Source organism: Staurois parvus, unplaced genomic scaffold, assembly GCF_062004578.1.
Source record: "Staurois parvus isolate SC_StPar_1 unplaced genomic scaffold, SC_StPar_1.0 ptg000032l, whole genome shotgun sequence".
Taxonomy (NCBI): domain Eukaryota; kingdom Metazoa; phylum Chordata; class Amphibia; order Anura; family Ranidae; genus Staurois; species Staurois parvus.
The window spans coordinates 2,686,677-2,703,231 of NW_028317828.1; the positions used below are offsets into that span (position 1 = coordinate 2,686,677).

At 42.4% G+C, this 16,555-nt stretch overlaps 1 protein-coding gene across 2 annotated transcripts in view; it reads right to left on the bottom strand.

Moving 5' to 3' along the window:
- Nucleotides 1-16,555, bottom strand: part of SCN4B (sodium voltage-gated channel beta subunit 4) — a 176,224-nt gene that overhangs the window by 44,415 nt on the left and 115,254 nt on the right. For both annotated transcript variants that reach the window (XM_089660885.1, XM_089660884.1), the window contains exon 3: nt 5,595-5,773. In XM_089660885.1, coding sequence (XP_089517011.1) covers nt 5,595-5,773 — 179 coding nt within the window. The remainder of the gene's footprint in view (nt 1-5,594; nt 5,774-16,555) is intronic.

Below are 16,555 nucleotides of genomic sequence, written 5' to 3' on the forward strand. Positions count from 1 at the left end.
GTGGTACTGCAGCCCACACGGCAGGTGAGTCCCACCACCAGTGCTGAGTCCATTCCTGACATGTATATTGCAGATGTGGTCTTACTAATGATTTGTACAGGGGTAAAATTGATCTCCCTCTCTCTGGAGTCTATACGTGCTGTCGTGCCAGATGACTCAGTGCCCGCTGTCGAGCTTGGTGACCCGGTGCCCGTGGTTCTGCTAGATGGCTCGGTGCCCGCTGACTTGCCCGATGACTCGGTGCCCGCTGTCGTGCCAGATGACTCGGTGCCCGCTGTCGTGCCAGATGACTCAGTGCCCGCTGTCGTGCCAGATGACTCGGTGCCCGCTGTTGTGCCTCTGCCTGCTGCCCAGCCTGACGTGCCTCTGCCCGCTGCCCAGCCTGACGTGCCTCTGCCCGCTGCCCAGCCTGACGTGCCTCTGCCCGCCGCCCAGCCTGACGTGCCTCTGCCTGCCGCGCAGCCCGATGTGCCTCTGTCTGCTGCGCAGCCTGATGTGCCAGCCCCTGATGTCCAGCTAAACTGGCCAATAACTGATTCCCAGCCTGCTCCTGGAAATCCTGTGTCCAGCGACCTGCCTTCCTGGGTTCCCCTACATAAAGAGAAGTCTGCCAGCAGGAAACCCAGCCAGCCGGTTGACTCCGGCAGTAAGATATCCAGCCAGTTACCTGACGGTGGAACATTTTGCCCACTAAGGACTGTTTGGAGCGTCCTGAGGCCGCTCCTTGAGGGGGGGTACTGTCAGGAATGGACTCAGCACTGGTGGTGGGACTCACCTGCCGTCTGGGCTGCAGTAGCACAGCTGACCAGCGGGTGCTCTCAGCAGCCAGAAGCTCACTCCTGCAGTCAGCCAACACCTGGGGCTGATTGCAGGAGGTGTATTTAAGGAATGACCAGGCCTGTGATCAGTGCCTTGGTGTATGTTTCCCATGAGCCCCTGTACCTGGTATCCTGTGTTCCTGCCTAGTTGCTGACCCTGCTTTGATCCTGACCTCTGCTGACCGTCTCCTGTTGAACCCCTGGCTTGCCTGACCATCCTTCTGCCTGATCCTCTGTACCGTGCTGCCTGCGAGTTACTGAACCCAGCTTGTGACCCTGTCTATTCTCTGCCTGCTCCTCCGGTACCACACTGCCCGCACGTTGCTGACCTGGCCTGCCTGACTACGCCTGACGCTACCCAGACGATCCATCCATCCCGCATGGATCCAGTCACTACTGTCCAAACCTGCCAGCCCCTTCACATCAGGCTTTCCCCCGGTACATACCCCCGGCGGACCCCTCTACCACAGTTGGGTGCACTCAGGGGCCGCGACCTGGTCTCAGTCCTGTGCCCCAGGGGCTCTGGTGAAAAGGCAGACTGGGGATTAGACACCGCGCCCTAGGGAATCCTGTTCTGTGGGTCACTAGAGATCCCGCCGGGCGGTGCCTGACAGTACCTAACGGCATGCCTGACCATTCCACCTCTCCAGCCCTGACTACGCCAGTGTTCCTGAAGCCTGCTACTTCTCTGTGTCAGTCCACACATTTCTGGTCATACCCAGATCCCTAACAATACAGTTCAGTTTTGGACACCAATTCACAAAAAGAACATTGGGGAACTGGAGAATGTACAGAGAAGGGCAACCAAACTGATAAGAGGCATGGAGGAGATCAGCTATGAGGAAAGATTAGAGGAAATGAATTTATTCTCTCTTGAGTAGAGGAGATTAAGAGGGGATATGATCAACATGTATAAATACATCAGTGGTTCATATAGTGAACTCGGTGTAGAGCTATTCACCCTGAGTTTATCACAGAGGACAAGGGGGCACTCTTTACGTCTGGAGGAAAATAAATTTAATCTCCAAACACAGAAAAATGTAAAATGTAGAATAGACTCCCTCAAGAGTTGGTTCTGGCCAGTTCATTGGATTACTTTAAAAAAGGCCTGGATTCTTACTTAGATACACAGATTATAACTGGGCACTAATATTTACAGGTAAAGTTGATCCAAGGAATATCCAATTGCCTCTAGGGGGATCAGGAAGGATTTTTTTTCCTGCAGGAGCAAATTGGATAATGCTTTGCTGGGATTTTTTTGCCTTCCTCTGGATCAACTGTGGGTATAGGATTATAACTTTTTTTTTCTTTTAATGGTTTTTTTTTTAGCCAGACTAACTATGTAACACACACACACACGTACACAGCCCTATAAAAGGTTGCAGGACTTCGTTACCTTCACTCACAGAGCCAGGTACTGCACTCTAGTGGAAGGCAGAGAGCACAACACACACTCCTTCCTTTGCTTTCACTTTGGTCAACTTTTGAGCAGTCTGACTGCTCCTAGTGCGAGTGACAGAGCCAGCCCTGCTCAGCAAGATGGCCCCAGGGGACACGCTCGCCCCCACTTTATTTCCACTCACCAATGCAAGCAGGCGAGTGGAAATTTCGAGGTCTGCCCTAAGGTATCCTGATTTTGGACAAGCTTGTTTAATCCTACACTCCTGTCTGCCAACAAGTGTCACCGTGTTTTAGTTCCTGGTTCCTGCCTGGTGATCTACTTTCATCTGCTTCCTGCAAACCCCAGCTGACGCTACCTGCTACAACAGCTCTCATGCCACTCTGTGTCCCCACATTCCCTGTCATCACTACCAGGGGTGTTGGACAAGAGGTGCAAGAAATGCCCCCTCCCCAGCTTGATCTCCAACGCTGTTGCTGAGCTCCTCTGTATGCCGCCGTCCAGATGACACTTCAGGTTTCCGTTGCAGCTCCTCTAGCTGAGCACACACTCTTAGCACACACTCCCTTCTGCCGCTGCCCTCTCCTCCCATGTAGCATTGTGAATGGAACTGGATCTGCTGACAGCTGCGGTCTTGGATGCCTGTTAGTCTGTGATGAGTGTGTGCTTAGTTAGAGAAGCTCAGCAACAGTGAAATACACAGGGAGTGGATGATGTGCCTATCAGTAGTGGACTTTTGTGAATGTAACTTTTAATTGTTTTTACCACATAATAAAGGGTTGCTGAACTAGGAGCCTGTGTGCTCCTTCTCCTTGTCTATGCTAGCTGTCTTCCTTACTCAAATAGAGTCACATGTAGGGGTGCTTTTTTTCCTATTTGATTGTAGCCAGGAATGATTCATGAGTTGCCTGTGAGTAAACCGGCAGCTGTCGTCAGTCTGAAGCCTGCATATACAGTTGACCCAGACCATACTGTTACTATTGGGGTGAGGAGGGACAGATACTCCTAGCCTGTAAGGACACAGGAGGTGGGACAGACCACAAGTCTCCTGGACTGTTATTCTAAGGACAGACTGCCAGTCTTAGACTCACTGATATGCTCATTACAGTGAGCAGGGAATGCATTACTGCCTACACGCTGTACAAAAAACTATAATGTTGATGTGGCAAGACCGGTGGCCGACAAGGAATAGTGGCCACTGGTCTTACAAAACAGAACACAGAGGGAAATAACCCAGTATTTTAAAAAATGCACTTGCTACATCTCAGAAACTACACAGCCAACCTGAAAATTGACTACATATTTTAGGAAGATAGAAAAGCAGCAATTTAAAGTAAAAATGTTTATACCTGGAGTTCTGCTTTAACGCTACTACACACCATGCAATTTACACAAATGGGTTGTTGAATTAAGACCACAGATGAGACTTTGATCAACCTACTGCAATGCATGTCTTCTGCCTTGCCCTACAATCAACGTTTATTGGCAACAAATACACTCTGTGCTTACGTCAAAAAAATAACCTTATTATTCTGTTTTATCTTGAAATGTGCTACATGCCATTAAACAAGTAGATATACAAAGAAGATACTCACAAACATTACTGCTCCTGTTTATGACTGGGGAGATATTCTACTAAGGGGAAAGACTCTATGACGCCAAAACTATGGCTATACATTGTTATGGCCCACAACATTATACCCAAATACAAACACACATACAGTACTATAAGACTGACATGACACTCCAATTTGATAAAGTTTGGCATCCATAACTAGGTAGAATGGTGTACAGCATATCTAGACTGCAGGTGCTTGACATTTGTTCTTTCTATTCAACAGTTATTGATGACAGCCACAAACATCTGCTTGACAGATGATTCTGCTAAGGTGCACTGTATATTAACTTTGTAGCACAGAGTAGCTGCAGCACCTCTGCACTGTGGTTATATAGGAAATCCCTGCAATAACTATGGATATACTGCTTGCTGATAACAGTGAGCAAGAAATCTCTAGTTGCAGAGGAGCATAGGAGAGGTGGGGGGATTTAGAAAAAAAATCTCTACAGACCTGTTCTCATCCTGCCTTACTCATTATGGAAAAGGTAAAAAGAATGTTTTCGTTCAACTTAAATTTAAAAATTTTCCCATTAACCCCCCAGCTACTCTCATAGAATCTAGACGTGCTATGGAGCACTTTTTAAAAGATAAGTTCACTTTTATTAATATGTTACATCTGTATTCAGCTGAGTGGGGTTCCGCATCATTCATTCACAGTGATCTGTGAGTAAATGAACTATGAATCTTATCTGCTACCATAGCTTGTAGTTCTCAATGAACTACCACAATGCTCATTAGCGCCCTCGTAGTTCATTGACACTTTCTGCAGCTGAATAACTGTCTACCTGCATGGAGATTTTGGCAGAGAGGCATCAGGAGTGTCTGTAATAGCTTGACTTTGCACCTGCAATCTACTGATTGTGGTTGCAATGCTTTGCAGGCTCAATGTTAAACAAAACACGAAGAATCATGTGAATTATTTTTTTTTTTTACAAAAAAGGTAAACTTAGCCTTTAAACAAGCACAGGTAGGTTCATTTTCATAGCAGCTAATTTATTATACAAAATGCATACATTAAAAAAAAAATCAGACTATAAATTGTGTTTAAAATAGAAAGAGAAAGATTCATAACCCCCACTGTATGTTCTGGCATTGTGACCATTTCCAAAGGATAGAATTGAACCTAATATAATATCAATTATCAGTTACAATATAATATAAGGGAGCCACACTCTTAATAATTTGGGTAAACGTAAAGCTCCGCATTCAACAGAAAGTATTATTCTCCTTTATTCTATAATTCTAATTAGTTCTTTTTAAACACCCTAAACTTTGTTTTTGTGTAAATTGCGAAAATTACAAGGTGTGGTCAGCACTATGCAGTCCTGTACTAAATGTGTAGTGACACATAGTTACATAGTTATTCTGGGTGAAAAAAAACACAATTCCATCCAGTTCAACCAAGAGAAAAACTACACACACCACACACAATAGAAGACCTACATGTACACTATTCAACACCCACAGTCGATCCAGAGGAAGGCAAAACAAATTAAAGCATGATCCATTTTGCTCCAGCTGAGAAAAAAAAATTCCTTCCTGATCCCCCAGGAGGCAATCTAATATTCTCTGGATCAACTTTGCCCATAAATAGTATCCAGTTATATTATGTGCATTTAAGAAAGAATCCAGGGCTTTATTAAAACAATCTGCTGACACAACTAATTATATACTGTATATACAAATCTCTTTATAAAAAAAAGTTATGGATGTGATTAGCAAATTTAAAAGGAATATTCTTCTATTTCAGAATGCTCACTTCCTCTGGCTTTGATGAATCATTGCACCTGTATTCCCATCTGAAGGTCACATCCTCGAACCCGATGCAGGTGGTGAATATGCAAGGCAGGTAGACATCCGTTCCATTCCGAGCTTTAATTTGAGGGTTCTTGCCTACGGAAACTTCTAGTGTGAAGCAGGTATGAACAAGTAGTGTAGCTGAGGGTAAACACAAGTGTTAATTAACAAGTTTATAAAATGCATTTAAGAAACTATATATGCATTTAATTTCCTTTTCAAATTATGATGTCAAAGGCATCAAATGGATACGTATAGTTCTTTCTTCAGTGAAATTCAGTATGGTAAAACCAAAATAGTCGGAAATCAATAGCCATATAATAACTTGTACGCTCTTGTGCACAGATAGATACAAATTTAATTATTGTCAAAAAGCTTTTAGCATTACAAGATTTACACTGGACTTGTTACAAAAATAGTCTTACTATTTATAGTACAGGCCAAAGATACGTTTATTTTTGATGCGTGTAAAAACACTTTCATAGATGGTGGTGGGCAAAACCATTTTGCAACCCGTTCATTGAAAGTAGATGAAGATTGAAAGGAAATGAAGACTGAACATTCTAAAAACATCACATTAGTGATTTATAACCAAAAATATACACCCCATTTATAACTTTAAATTGCTAGAACATAGTCATAACTTTTTTTTTTTTTTGGTTAGAGAGAGGAAGGGTGAACACTTCCTGTCCTGCTGACAGATGCCAAGACACTGAAACTGAATGTCACACAGACCAAAATTTAGGTGAAATCTCTCAGCAGGAATATGGACAAAAAAAAGAAAAAAAAGAAACCTAAACATAAGTTATTACTTCTCCCCACTAAAAAAAAGTTTTGAATTGATTTTTGTATCTCTATTTGAGAAATTTTATTTTCCTTAAAATGACTTATTCAGGCCTTTGTTTTTTTTGCTTGATGAAGTAGACTATAAATACTGTTTAAATCATACGGCAATACCAACCCCTCTAGCCTGTTTTACTTCCTAAAATCACTCCAAGCAAGGTCTTCCTATTTAGAGTGGGCCACCTTCACAAAAAAAGTGTGTGGCCTGTGCAAAGGTTGGGGAGGTTTACACGTTCAAGTGCAGACACTGACTGGCCAGCTGCGCATGATTGTCATTAATCTAAACCACCCCCCATAGCAAAGATGTCTACATGGTCCAGGAGTAGGTTTAAGTACACTAGTGGGACACCAGTTATACTTTATATATCCTACTTTAAATCCATCTTTATACATAGCTGCCATTTTCCTGCTGAAAGCTTAAGGCTTACAGAGAGAATCTACATTCTTGTTGATGAGCAGAAGAAGAAAGTAGCTAGGCTGTATCAAAAAGCAGAAACACGTGTTACAATCTGAAAGCATAAATCACTCTACAATCTCCCTTAGCTCTACCACTTTGCACAAACCTACCCAAAAAATCCATTCAATTTTGTTTAATCAGGTAAGCCCATACACTATATAGTTGTTGGAAAACATGAAGGGGATTGTTCAGCCATATTACACTATTTCTAGCGAGCACTAGAAGACCAAACAAGCAGGAATTAGGACAGTGGTTTGAATTATGCAGAATTGTGAATTATTAAAAGTGTTGTCATCTTCTCTCTACGCCATGCAGGCAAGAGTATAGCAGGCATGGGTGGACTGCAAGAGCATTTGCATTAATTTGATTATAAAGTTAAAATAGTTCCAATATCTGTGCCTTTAGATGTTTTGGCTGAAATAGCCCCTAAATAATAAAAAGGACAAATGAGCACCTGGCAAATGTGACTGCCAGTGAAAAGAATTACTCAATTGTCGCATTTAATTTGGTTGGTAAATTTGAAGGCTGGAAGCTTGCATAGCGCTGAAACAATGTTTTTACACAGCTTCAGTAAAAGAAAGGTTAGGTCATTCTTTTTCCCCTTTTCCTGTTATTTTTCTCCATTTAATGTTAAAAAACTGTATAATTACTAAAGCTTTATAAAAGAAGTGACCCCCTCCTTCCAGACTGTACTAGCCTGAAACTACAAGCTTGCAGCCCCTGCCAGGTTGATGCCTATCCATTTGGCCTTCACCACTGGGGGAGTGACAGGAATCCCACAAAAAAGGCCAACAGAGAGAAAAAGGTGGGTTTATTTGTCATGCTAATAGTAAAGGCCTTCCAGATGAAATGTGTTAAAGTTTGTGCCCGATTTTATGAAGTTGTACGTTGTTTAACTAATAAAGTTTAAAGTGATACTAAAGTAATTTTTTTTGTTTTAAATAACAAATATGTTACACTAACCTACTCTGTACAATGGTTTGCACAGAACCTCCTCTTCTCGGGTTCCCTTCACTTTCTGTGTGACAGAATAGGAGCTCTAACCTTGCAATAGAATTTCTTGATCGAGACATGGTGGTAGAAAGGTAACAGTTTGATTTATTACTGTTTATCTGCCATCCCACCTGCTCCACATGTGTAGCAAGCTGATGCCCTTCCCTTTCCTGGTCAAACAGTTTTAGAGGTTCTTAGGACTTCTAATTCATTGTACATTAGAAAAAAAAAACATATGGGCACAATTTAAAAAAAGTTTGGGGATATTATTTAACTAACATTTAGTTTCCGAGTTGTATCAGAATCTAATGTTCCTTGACAGGACTCCTCCACTGAACGGTACCAAAAAAATCCCTGATTCCTGGGGACAGTCACACTAAGCAGGCATCAACTATAAAATTGTGCCAGTGGAGCCTGTATAGTTGAAAATCCATCCCACCATATTCTGGTTGGTGCCTGCATAGAGCAACTGTGTGGTTGGCACCTCTGCAGCTGAAAAGGTGGCTTGGTACCCTCTATACTGTATTGGGGAGGAGCATGCTCTGTGTTTTGTATTTTGCACAGGAAAGAGAAGACGGAGGGTGAGGTACAGATGCACACCGGCCACATGACACTAAAGAACCAGGCCGAATCAGTGAGCCAAGGGCAAGGTATATACAACTTATGCATACTGTGACATGTTGTTAGCTCTTGTGGTAGATGTGTTTATACAGTGGGTTTACTCCATGCCAGAAGTACATTTCAGTGCTTTTCCTGCCCACGTTTATTCAATAAACAGAAAACTTACAAAATATCTTCCCACGCAGGGGGGTTCTTACCATCAATACAACAAAACAACATTCAAGTCTCTTGGCTCTCTTTATTCAACCTGTGGCTTAGGTCTCATGCCTTGTTTTTCCATACCATCCAGCACTCGTCCCCAGTGGTAGTACACAAATGCTGTACCTCTTCAGCTCTGTGTCTTTCCTTTACAGCTCCCAGCTGCTCCATCTCTCATAGACCCTCTCAGACTCGGATCTCTGGCTTGGGGCACCTCTGACCCCCAGGTGAGACCCTGTCTCTTGGCTTCTCTCAGACTTGGGCCTCTGGTTCGGGGCACTTCTGACCCCTGGGTGAGACCCTATCACTCGGCTTCCTTCTACCTTACAATCACTGACCCCTTTAGGAGGGTGGGGCTCTGACTCCTAATCTTTCTTAAAAGAACAGCACACACCTTTGCCATTAGTGGGCCGTTTTTTTCCAAAACCCGGCCTAGACTGCCTTATCACAAAGTGGAGTGGCCTTGCCATGCTACAATACATATACAGTAAGTTCACTGGGAGGATTTGGGAGGATCAAGGTGGTGAAGGAAGGATTCTGGCAGATGCAGGATGTATGGGAGGGGGTTCTGCAGGGAGCAGGGTGTATGCAGGACTCTGGAAGATGCAAGATAGATGTTGAGGGTTCTGAGGGATTCTAGAGGATACAAAGTGTACCATGGAAGGATTCTAGATGAATCATGGGGGAGGGGAGTTCTGGAGGATACCTGTTGTATGTGGTAGAGGAAGGGGATTCTGGAGGATGAAGAGTGTATGGTCGCGGATTCTGGAGGGTAGAGGGTATATGGCGGGGGGGGCAGAAAGAAAACACGGATGCTGCAATTGCACCCGCTTACTCCAGTGCCAGGAGTTATTAATACTGTCAATGACACCAATGATGGAACCTTTTATACTCCCACACTATACCCCATAACACCAACTTTATTAGTCACACTTCCAGGCCTGCAGTGGGGGCTCATCACATTTTCCTTCTTCATGCCTTTAAGGCATTTCTCCTACCTATATGCATACATTTTATCTGTACAGTTTATTTTGTCTTTTTAACTTGAATGTCTGCCTCTTGTGACAAAAGTCTGTGACCAACAGTTTGATGGCATGTTAAAAATGGGGGGTGATATTTTTGAGTGTGGCTAAGAGTGGGCATAGTTAGCAGAACATTTCCATATTTAAAGTGTTACTAAACCAAGGACCCTGCATTCACTATATCTGCTCTCCCACAGAACATGGAAATGCTATTATTTTAGTAAATATTAACTGCTAAATACCTTTTCCCATCAGCAGTTAGAGCAGTCTTGTGACTTCTATCAGTGTCAGCACAGCACTGGTTAAAGCTTGTAGGAATAGTTTTCATTCTGCTCTAGGAGGATGCAGAACACCTGACCTCTGTCTGGACAGTGCTGATTGGTCCTGTGCTGATCACATGCAATCTCCCAAGAAAAAAAAACCTCTTTAGCAATACACAACAAACTAAGCATGTGCACAGTGACTCCACACGATATGTCTTATCAGGATATAAGAGGGGGACAGTGGAAGAAGGGGAGGATCGGAGAAGTCAGAATCAAACAGCGGTTTTACACAATGCAGAGGATTAACCCCTTAGGTTCCACAGTGAGTATAACAAGCATGCTTTACTGCATATACAGACTGATTTTACTGTTGTGGGTTTAGTCAGTGGGTTTTGTGGGTTTAATCAACAATGTCATGGGCAGACACCTTACCAGAGTCCCCTAAGAGACTGAACCATCACAGTGGCAGAATCCAGCTCACGTCTCGACTGGAAGGTGAGATATGAGGAGGAAGGATGCTTTTATTTTCTCTTTTGGGATCCTGGAAAGGAGTAGAGCTCCCAGAGGATATTTCTAGATATCTTTGGATCCTGGAAGGAATGTATTACTTAAATCAAAACCATTAACCACTTGAGCTCCAGAGGATTTACCCCCCTTTAATGACCAGGCCTCTTTTTGCTACTCGGCGCTGCACTAATTCAACTGATAATTGCGCGGTCATGCAATGCTGCACCCAAACGAAATTTACGTCCTTTTTTTCACACAAATAGAGCTTTCTTTCGGTGTAATTTGATCACCTGTGCGCTTTTTATTTTTCACGCTATAAACAAAAAAAGGCCAAAAATTTTGAAGAAAAATTATATTTTTTACTTTCAGCTATAAAAAATATATAGTAAACTCAAAGTTGGTTAAAATTTAGGCCAAAATGTATTCTGCTACATGTTTTTGGTAAAAAAAAATCCCAATAAGTGTATATTGATTGCTTTGTGTGGAAGTTATAGCGTCTACAAATTATGGTATAGATACTGCAATTTACACCATTTTTTCTGCTATACAGCACTGCGCTAGTTTAACGGAAAATTGAGCGGTCATGCAATATGGTACATAAATGAAATTTACATCCTTTTTTTCCCCACAAATTGAGCTTTCTTTCGGTGGTATTTGATTGCCTGTGCGGTTTTTATATTTTGCGCTATAAAAAAAAAGGCTGACAATTTTGAGGAAAAAAAAACAATATTTTGAACTTTTTGCTATAAAACATGTCCAGTAAAAAAAAAATGCAAAAATCAAATTTAGTCATAAATTTCTGCCAAAATGCATTCTGCGTCATGTCTTTGCTAAAAAAAAAACCCAATACGTGTAAATTAATTGGTTTACGTTATAGCGTTTACAAATGGCGGGAAAGATACTGGGATTTTTAGGTTTTTTTTTATACTAATAATGGCGGCGATCAGCAAATTATGGCGGCGATCAGGGACTTATGGCAGCGACCAGCGACTTATGGCGGGACTGTGGGACTGCGGCGGACATTCGGACATTGGGGGGTACTGACTTGGGGTCACTGACATCCCCAAAAACACTAATACAGTGATCAGTGCAAAAAAAAAAAAACACTGACACTGTACTAATGGCAATGGGGAGGAAGGGGTTAACTTTATTTTGCAGGGAAGGGTTATAGGAGTGAGGGGAGTGTTTTACTAGGGGGCGGGGGTGTGTACTGGACGGGACAAGGCTGATCGAGAAAGAGAAACTGTTCTTTCTTGATCAGCTCATCCTCGAGCTGACAGGGAAGTGACAGACAGCACAGCTACTGCAGCTGTGCTCTCTGTCACTGTTTGCCGCCGATCGCCAGGAAACATCCGCTAAGGAGCGGCTGTGACCCGGCGACTGACATCTGCGGCGGTGATCCGCGGGACAGATAGGGCGGTGGCGCGCCTCGCGCGCCCCCTAATTGTTTACAAAACACACGTTTTAAAACGTGGTTTTGCCTGTGAGTGACGCCCTGCCGCCGTATATGTACAGTGGCTGGGCGGCATGTAGTTAACATACATTTACAGTTGTTTATATTCTTTTTTTTGCTATTGATGTGCACATTGCACTGGTTCACATAAGCCTCCCTTTCCCCTTGGCAGCCGTGTGATATTTATGTAGTATTTATGTTTGTGAGTTGACCATCATGGTTTCTTTATTGTAAAAAAAAACTGATGGGTCTTCTCTGTCTGTAAAATTAAAACATGTCTGGTGAATGTGCAGAGAATGTAGAATGGAACACAATAAGTATTTTTCTCATTGAAGAATAGATGTTGGCTGTTGAGGCTATTTTTTCTCAGAGAATGTGATTTACAAATAGGGTAATTATTGCCCATGAAATTTTGAGCAAAGGTCAAGTGAATGTACTTACAAATTTTTTGTAAACATGTCCCTTTGTGAATGCAAATGGTAAGGGCTTATGCGCTGCTAGATTCCAATAATAGTGATAATATCAGGGAAAAGATTGCTGCACTCACTGCTCTGGTGTACTCACACTCAAAATTAAATAAATGAAAAAAAATGTGGTTGTGCGCTGCACTATCTCTTCATACATAAACCCATAAGCTCTAAAAACATAAAATAACAGTCCAAAAAGATTGCGTAACAAAATTATACTTATAAACGTCCAATCCAGTATATGTTGTGTTATCATCCAGCAGTCATCAACATCGTGCTTGACTTGTGGCCCCACTGCCTGCTCACCTTGACCATTGATCTATAAGATATAATAGGCCAAAACACTATTTAAAAGGAAAATGTGTCTCCAAGATCCTGATCCGTGACGTGTTCCTTCCACGTATTATGCCTCCATTGGACCTTTAAACTCCAGATCCTTGCAAAATAAAACAAAACATACCATAGTGCAACACAGTTTTGTATAGCCAAAAATTAAATATGATACAATATCCACTCACATTAAACAAATTATATGTGACTCCGAATTATAGTGAACAATTATGTGCATTACTCCACCGTGCCGACTATACTGTAGTGTTTCCCATCACCGGGTAGGTGCACCATGCACTCACCTTCTTCCCTGACCTAACAGATAGGTCATGCATGCTTAGAGATGATAGTAGATTCTGCTTATCCACTGCCAATCATTAGTAGCTACTTCATTAGTTCTGGCCTTTAACCACTTATCAACCACACTATAGCCAAATGACAGCTAAAGCGCGGTTGTTCAGTTCTGGGAGCGCGCACCCGGCGATCTCCATGATCGCTGTGTCCTACAGACACAGCTGATCACGTGATGTGGTAAAAGGCCAATCACAGCGGTCTTTTACCATGTGATCAACTGTGTCCAATGACACAGCAGATCACCAGGTAAATACAGTTGCCGGTTAACGGCTGCACTTTCTTCACGCTGTCAGTGTGAGGAAAGTACTGCCGAGAACCGGCAACTGTCAGCGAACAGATCGACACTGATCATCAGTGCCCTGATGATCAGTGCCCAGCGGTGCCGCCCACCTGTGCCCATCAGTGCCACCCATCTGTGCCGCCTATAAGTGCAGCCTTATCAATGCCCATCAGTGAAGAAGAAAAATCACCTCCCTCGGAAGAAGTCATTGGACGAAACGCGTCAGAGGGTGTGGCCTTCCTGTGACGTCACTACTCATGCTGATGCACGTGTCCGGATCACGTGATCGCGCCATTACCATCTTGAATGTGGGCTGGCTGGTGAGACACAGGATGCAGAGACTGGAGCTCTGATATAATAAAACGCCTTGTTTTTATTTGCTCATTGTGAGTGTGATTTTAAGGGGGGTTTGTTTGGCAATAAATTTGTTGGATGATACTGCACTATGGCGAGTATTTTCTTTACCCACATGTGCTAATCTGGATATGAGAGGATCTTCTCTGGAGTTTGTTTGGTGATATGCTGGATACATAGTAGTATGCTGAGTAATTACCAACACATGAGGATCGTCCTTTGAAGTCTGTTTGGTGAATGCTGGATATATACTGACATGCTGGTTAATTACTAGCACATGGTGAGTGTGCATTTTGATGGGGTGTTTTTGAGCACTGAATACCACATTGCTTAGGAAGAAGGATCTCATTACTTCATTTACTGAGGATCATGTTTATATGGACTATATTGAGATTCCCTTTTTATTGATTTTTTTGTTTGCACTATTAATATGCACTTATTTAGTGGTGGTTATATTTAGTTGTGTGATTTGGTTTGCGCTATTATTTGTGATTTGTATATTTTTCACATTTTCATTATTATTTTGAGTTTTTTAATAATAGCAGCATCCAGTGAGTGTATTTCCTCTCTTTATTATATTGGCGCAATGATGTTGGTATAATAGAAGTGTTGTATTTATTGGAACATTTCTTTGGTAACTAACTTTTTTGGAAAAAACACCTGTTTGCAAAATTTTATAATAGAAACAAAGAAAAACGTTTTTTTCTTCAATTTTTTTGCTCCTTTTTTGTTTATAGCGTAAAAAATAAAACATCCAGCAGCGATGAAATACCACCAAAAGAAAGCTCTATTTGTGTGAAAAAAAATTATAAAAAAAAAATTTCATATAGGTGCAATGTTGCATGACCGCGCAATTGTCATTCAAAGTGTGACAGCGCTGAAAGCTGAAAATTGGCCTGGGCAGGAAGGGGGTATAAGTGCCCAGTAGGCAAGTGGTTAAGGGAACATACTGTCAGATATCCAGTGGAATTAAGGTGTAATTGATCAAAGATAAAAAGGAATAGATCATAGTGCAACCCCATAAAATGTAAACACTTTTATTCAAGTAAAAAATGCACTCACAAAGTGACGTCACTGCAGGTCATGCTCAAACCGGCACAAGTGATGTGACTAACCATTTTGATTGATGGCTATGATAAGCTTTTGATTCATTACTTTTGTTAGTGCATTTTTTCAAATAAAGTGTTCATATTTTTGTGGGGTTGCACTATGATCTATTCCTTTTATCTTTGATCATATAGACCTTAATCCCACTGGATATCCGAGAGCGTGTTCCCTTAAAGGGCCAGAACTAATGAAGTAGCTATTAAGGATCGGCAGTGGATAAGCAAAATCTAATATCATCCCTAAGCGTGTAAGACCTGTTAGGTCAGGGAAGAAGGTGAGTGCATGGTGCATCTACCCGGTGATGGGAAACACCACAATATAGTCAGTACGGTGAAGTAATGCATATAATTGTTCACTATAATTCAGAATCACATATATATTGTCGAATGTGAGTGGATACTGTAGCATGTTTATTTTTTGATTATACAAAACGGTGTTGCACTACGGTTTGTTTTTGTTTTATTTTGCACAGAACTGGAGTTTAAAGGTCCAATGGAGGCATAATACATGAACACATTTTCCTTATAATTTGGCCTATTATAATTTATAGGTCAATGGTCAAGGTCAGCAAGGAGTGGGGTGACAATTCAAGCACAGTGTTGATAATTGCTGGATAATACCACAACATACAGGTGAAACTCCAAAAATTAGAATATCGTGCAAAAGTTAATTTATTTCAGTAATGCAACTTAAAAGGTGAAACTAATATATGTGATAGACTCATTACATGCAAAGCAACATAGTTCAAGCCGTGATTTGTCATAAGTGTGATGATTATGGCTTACAGCTCATGAAAACCCCAAATCCACAATCTCAGAAAATTAGAATACTGTGAAAAGGTGCAATATTCTAGGCTCAAAGTGTCCCACTCTAATCAGCTAATTAAGCCATAACACCTGCAAAGGGTTCCTGAGCCTTTAAATGGTCTCTCAGTCTGGTTCAGTAGGAATCACAATCATGGGAAAGACTGCTGACCTGACAGTTGTGCAGAAAACCATCATTGACACCCTCCATAAGGAGGGAAAGCCTCAAAAGGTAATTGCAAAAGAAGTTGGATGTTCCCAAAGTGCAGTATCAAAGCACATTAATAGAAAGTTATGTGGAAAGGAAAAGTGTGGAAGAAAAGGTGCACAAGCAGCAGGGATGACCGCAGCCTGGAGAGCATTGTCAGGAAAAGGCCATTCAAAAGTGTTGGGGACTTTCACAAGGAGTGGACTGAGGCTGGAGTCAGTGCAACAAGAGCCACCACACACAGACGGATCCTGGAAATGGGCTTCAAATGTCGTATTCCTCTTGTCAAGCCACTCCTGAACAACAAACAACGTCAGAAGCGTCTTACCTGGTGTCAGGAATGGACTTGCCAGTAATGGTGGGACTCACCTGCCTTGTGGGCTGCAGTACCAGGGCTGGCCAGCGGGTGCTTTCAGCAATCAGAGACTCAACCCTGCAGCCAGCCAAACACCTGAAGCTAATTATGCAGGTGTATTTAAGGGATGGCCAGACCTGCAGTCTGGGCCTTGGTGTGTGTTTTTCCTGGGCCCCTGTATCTTGTTACCTGCATCCCTGTTCCTGTCCCTGTCCCTGTCTGACTGATTCTTTGCTGACCCTGCCTGATCCGGACCTCTGTTGACTTCTCCTGTTTGATCCTTGGCTTGTGACCCCGACTATTCTCTG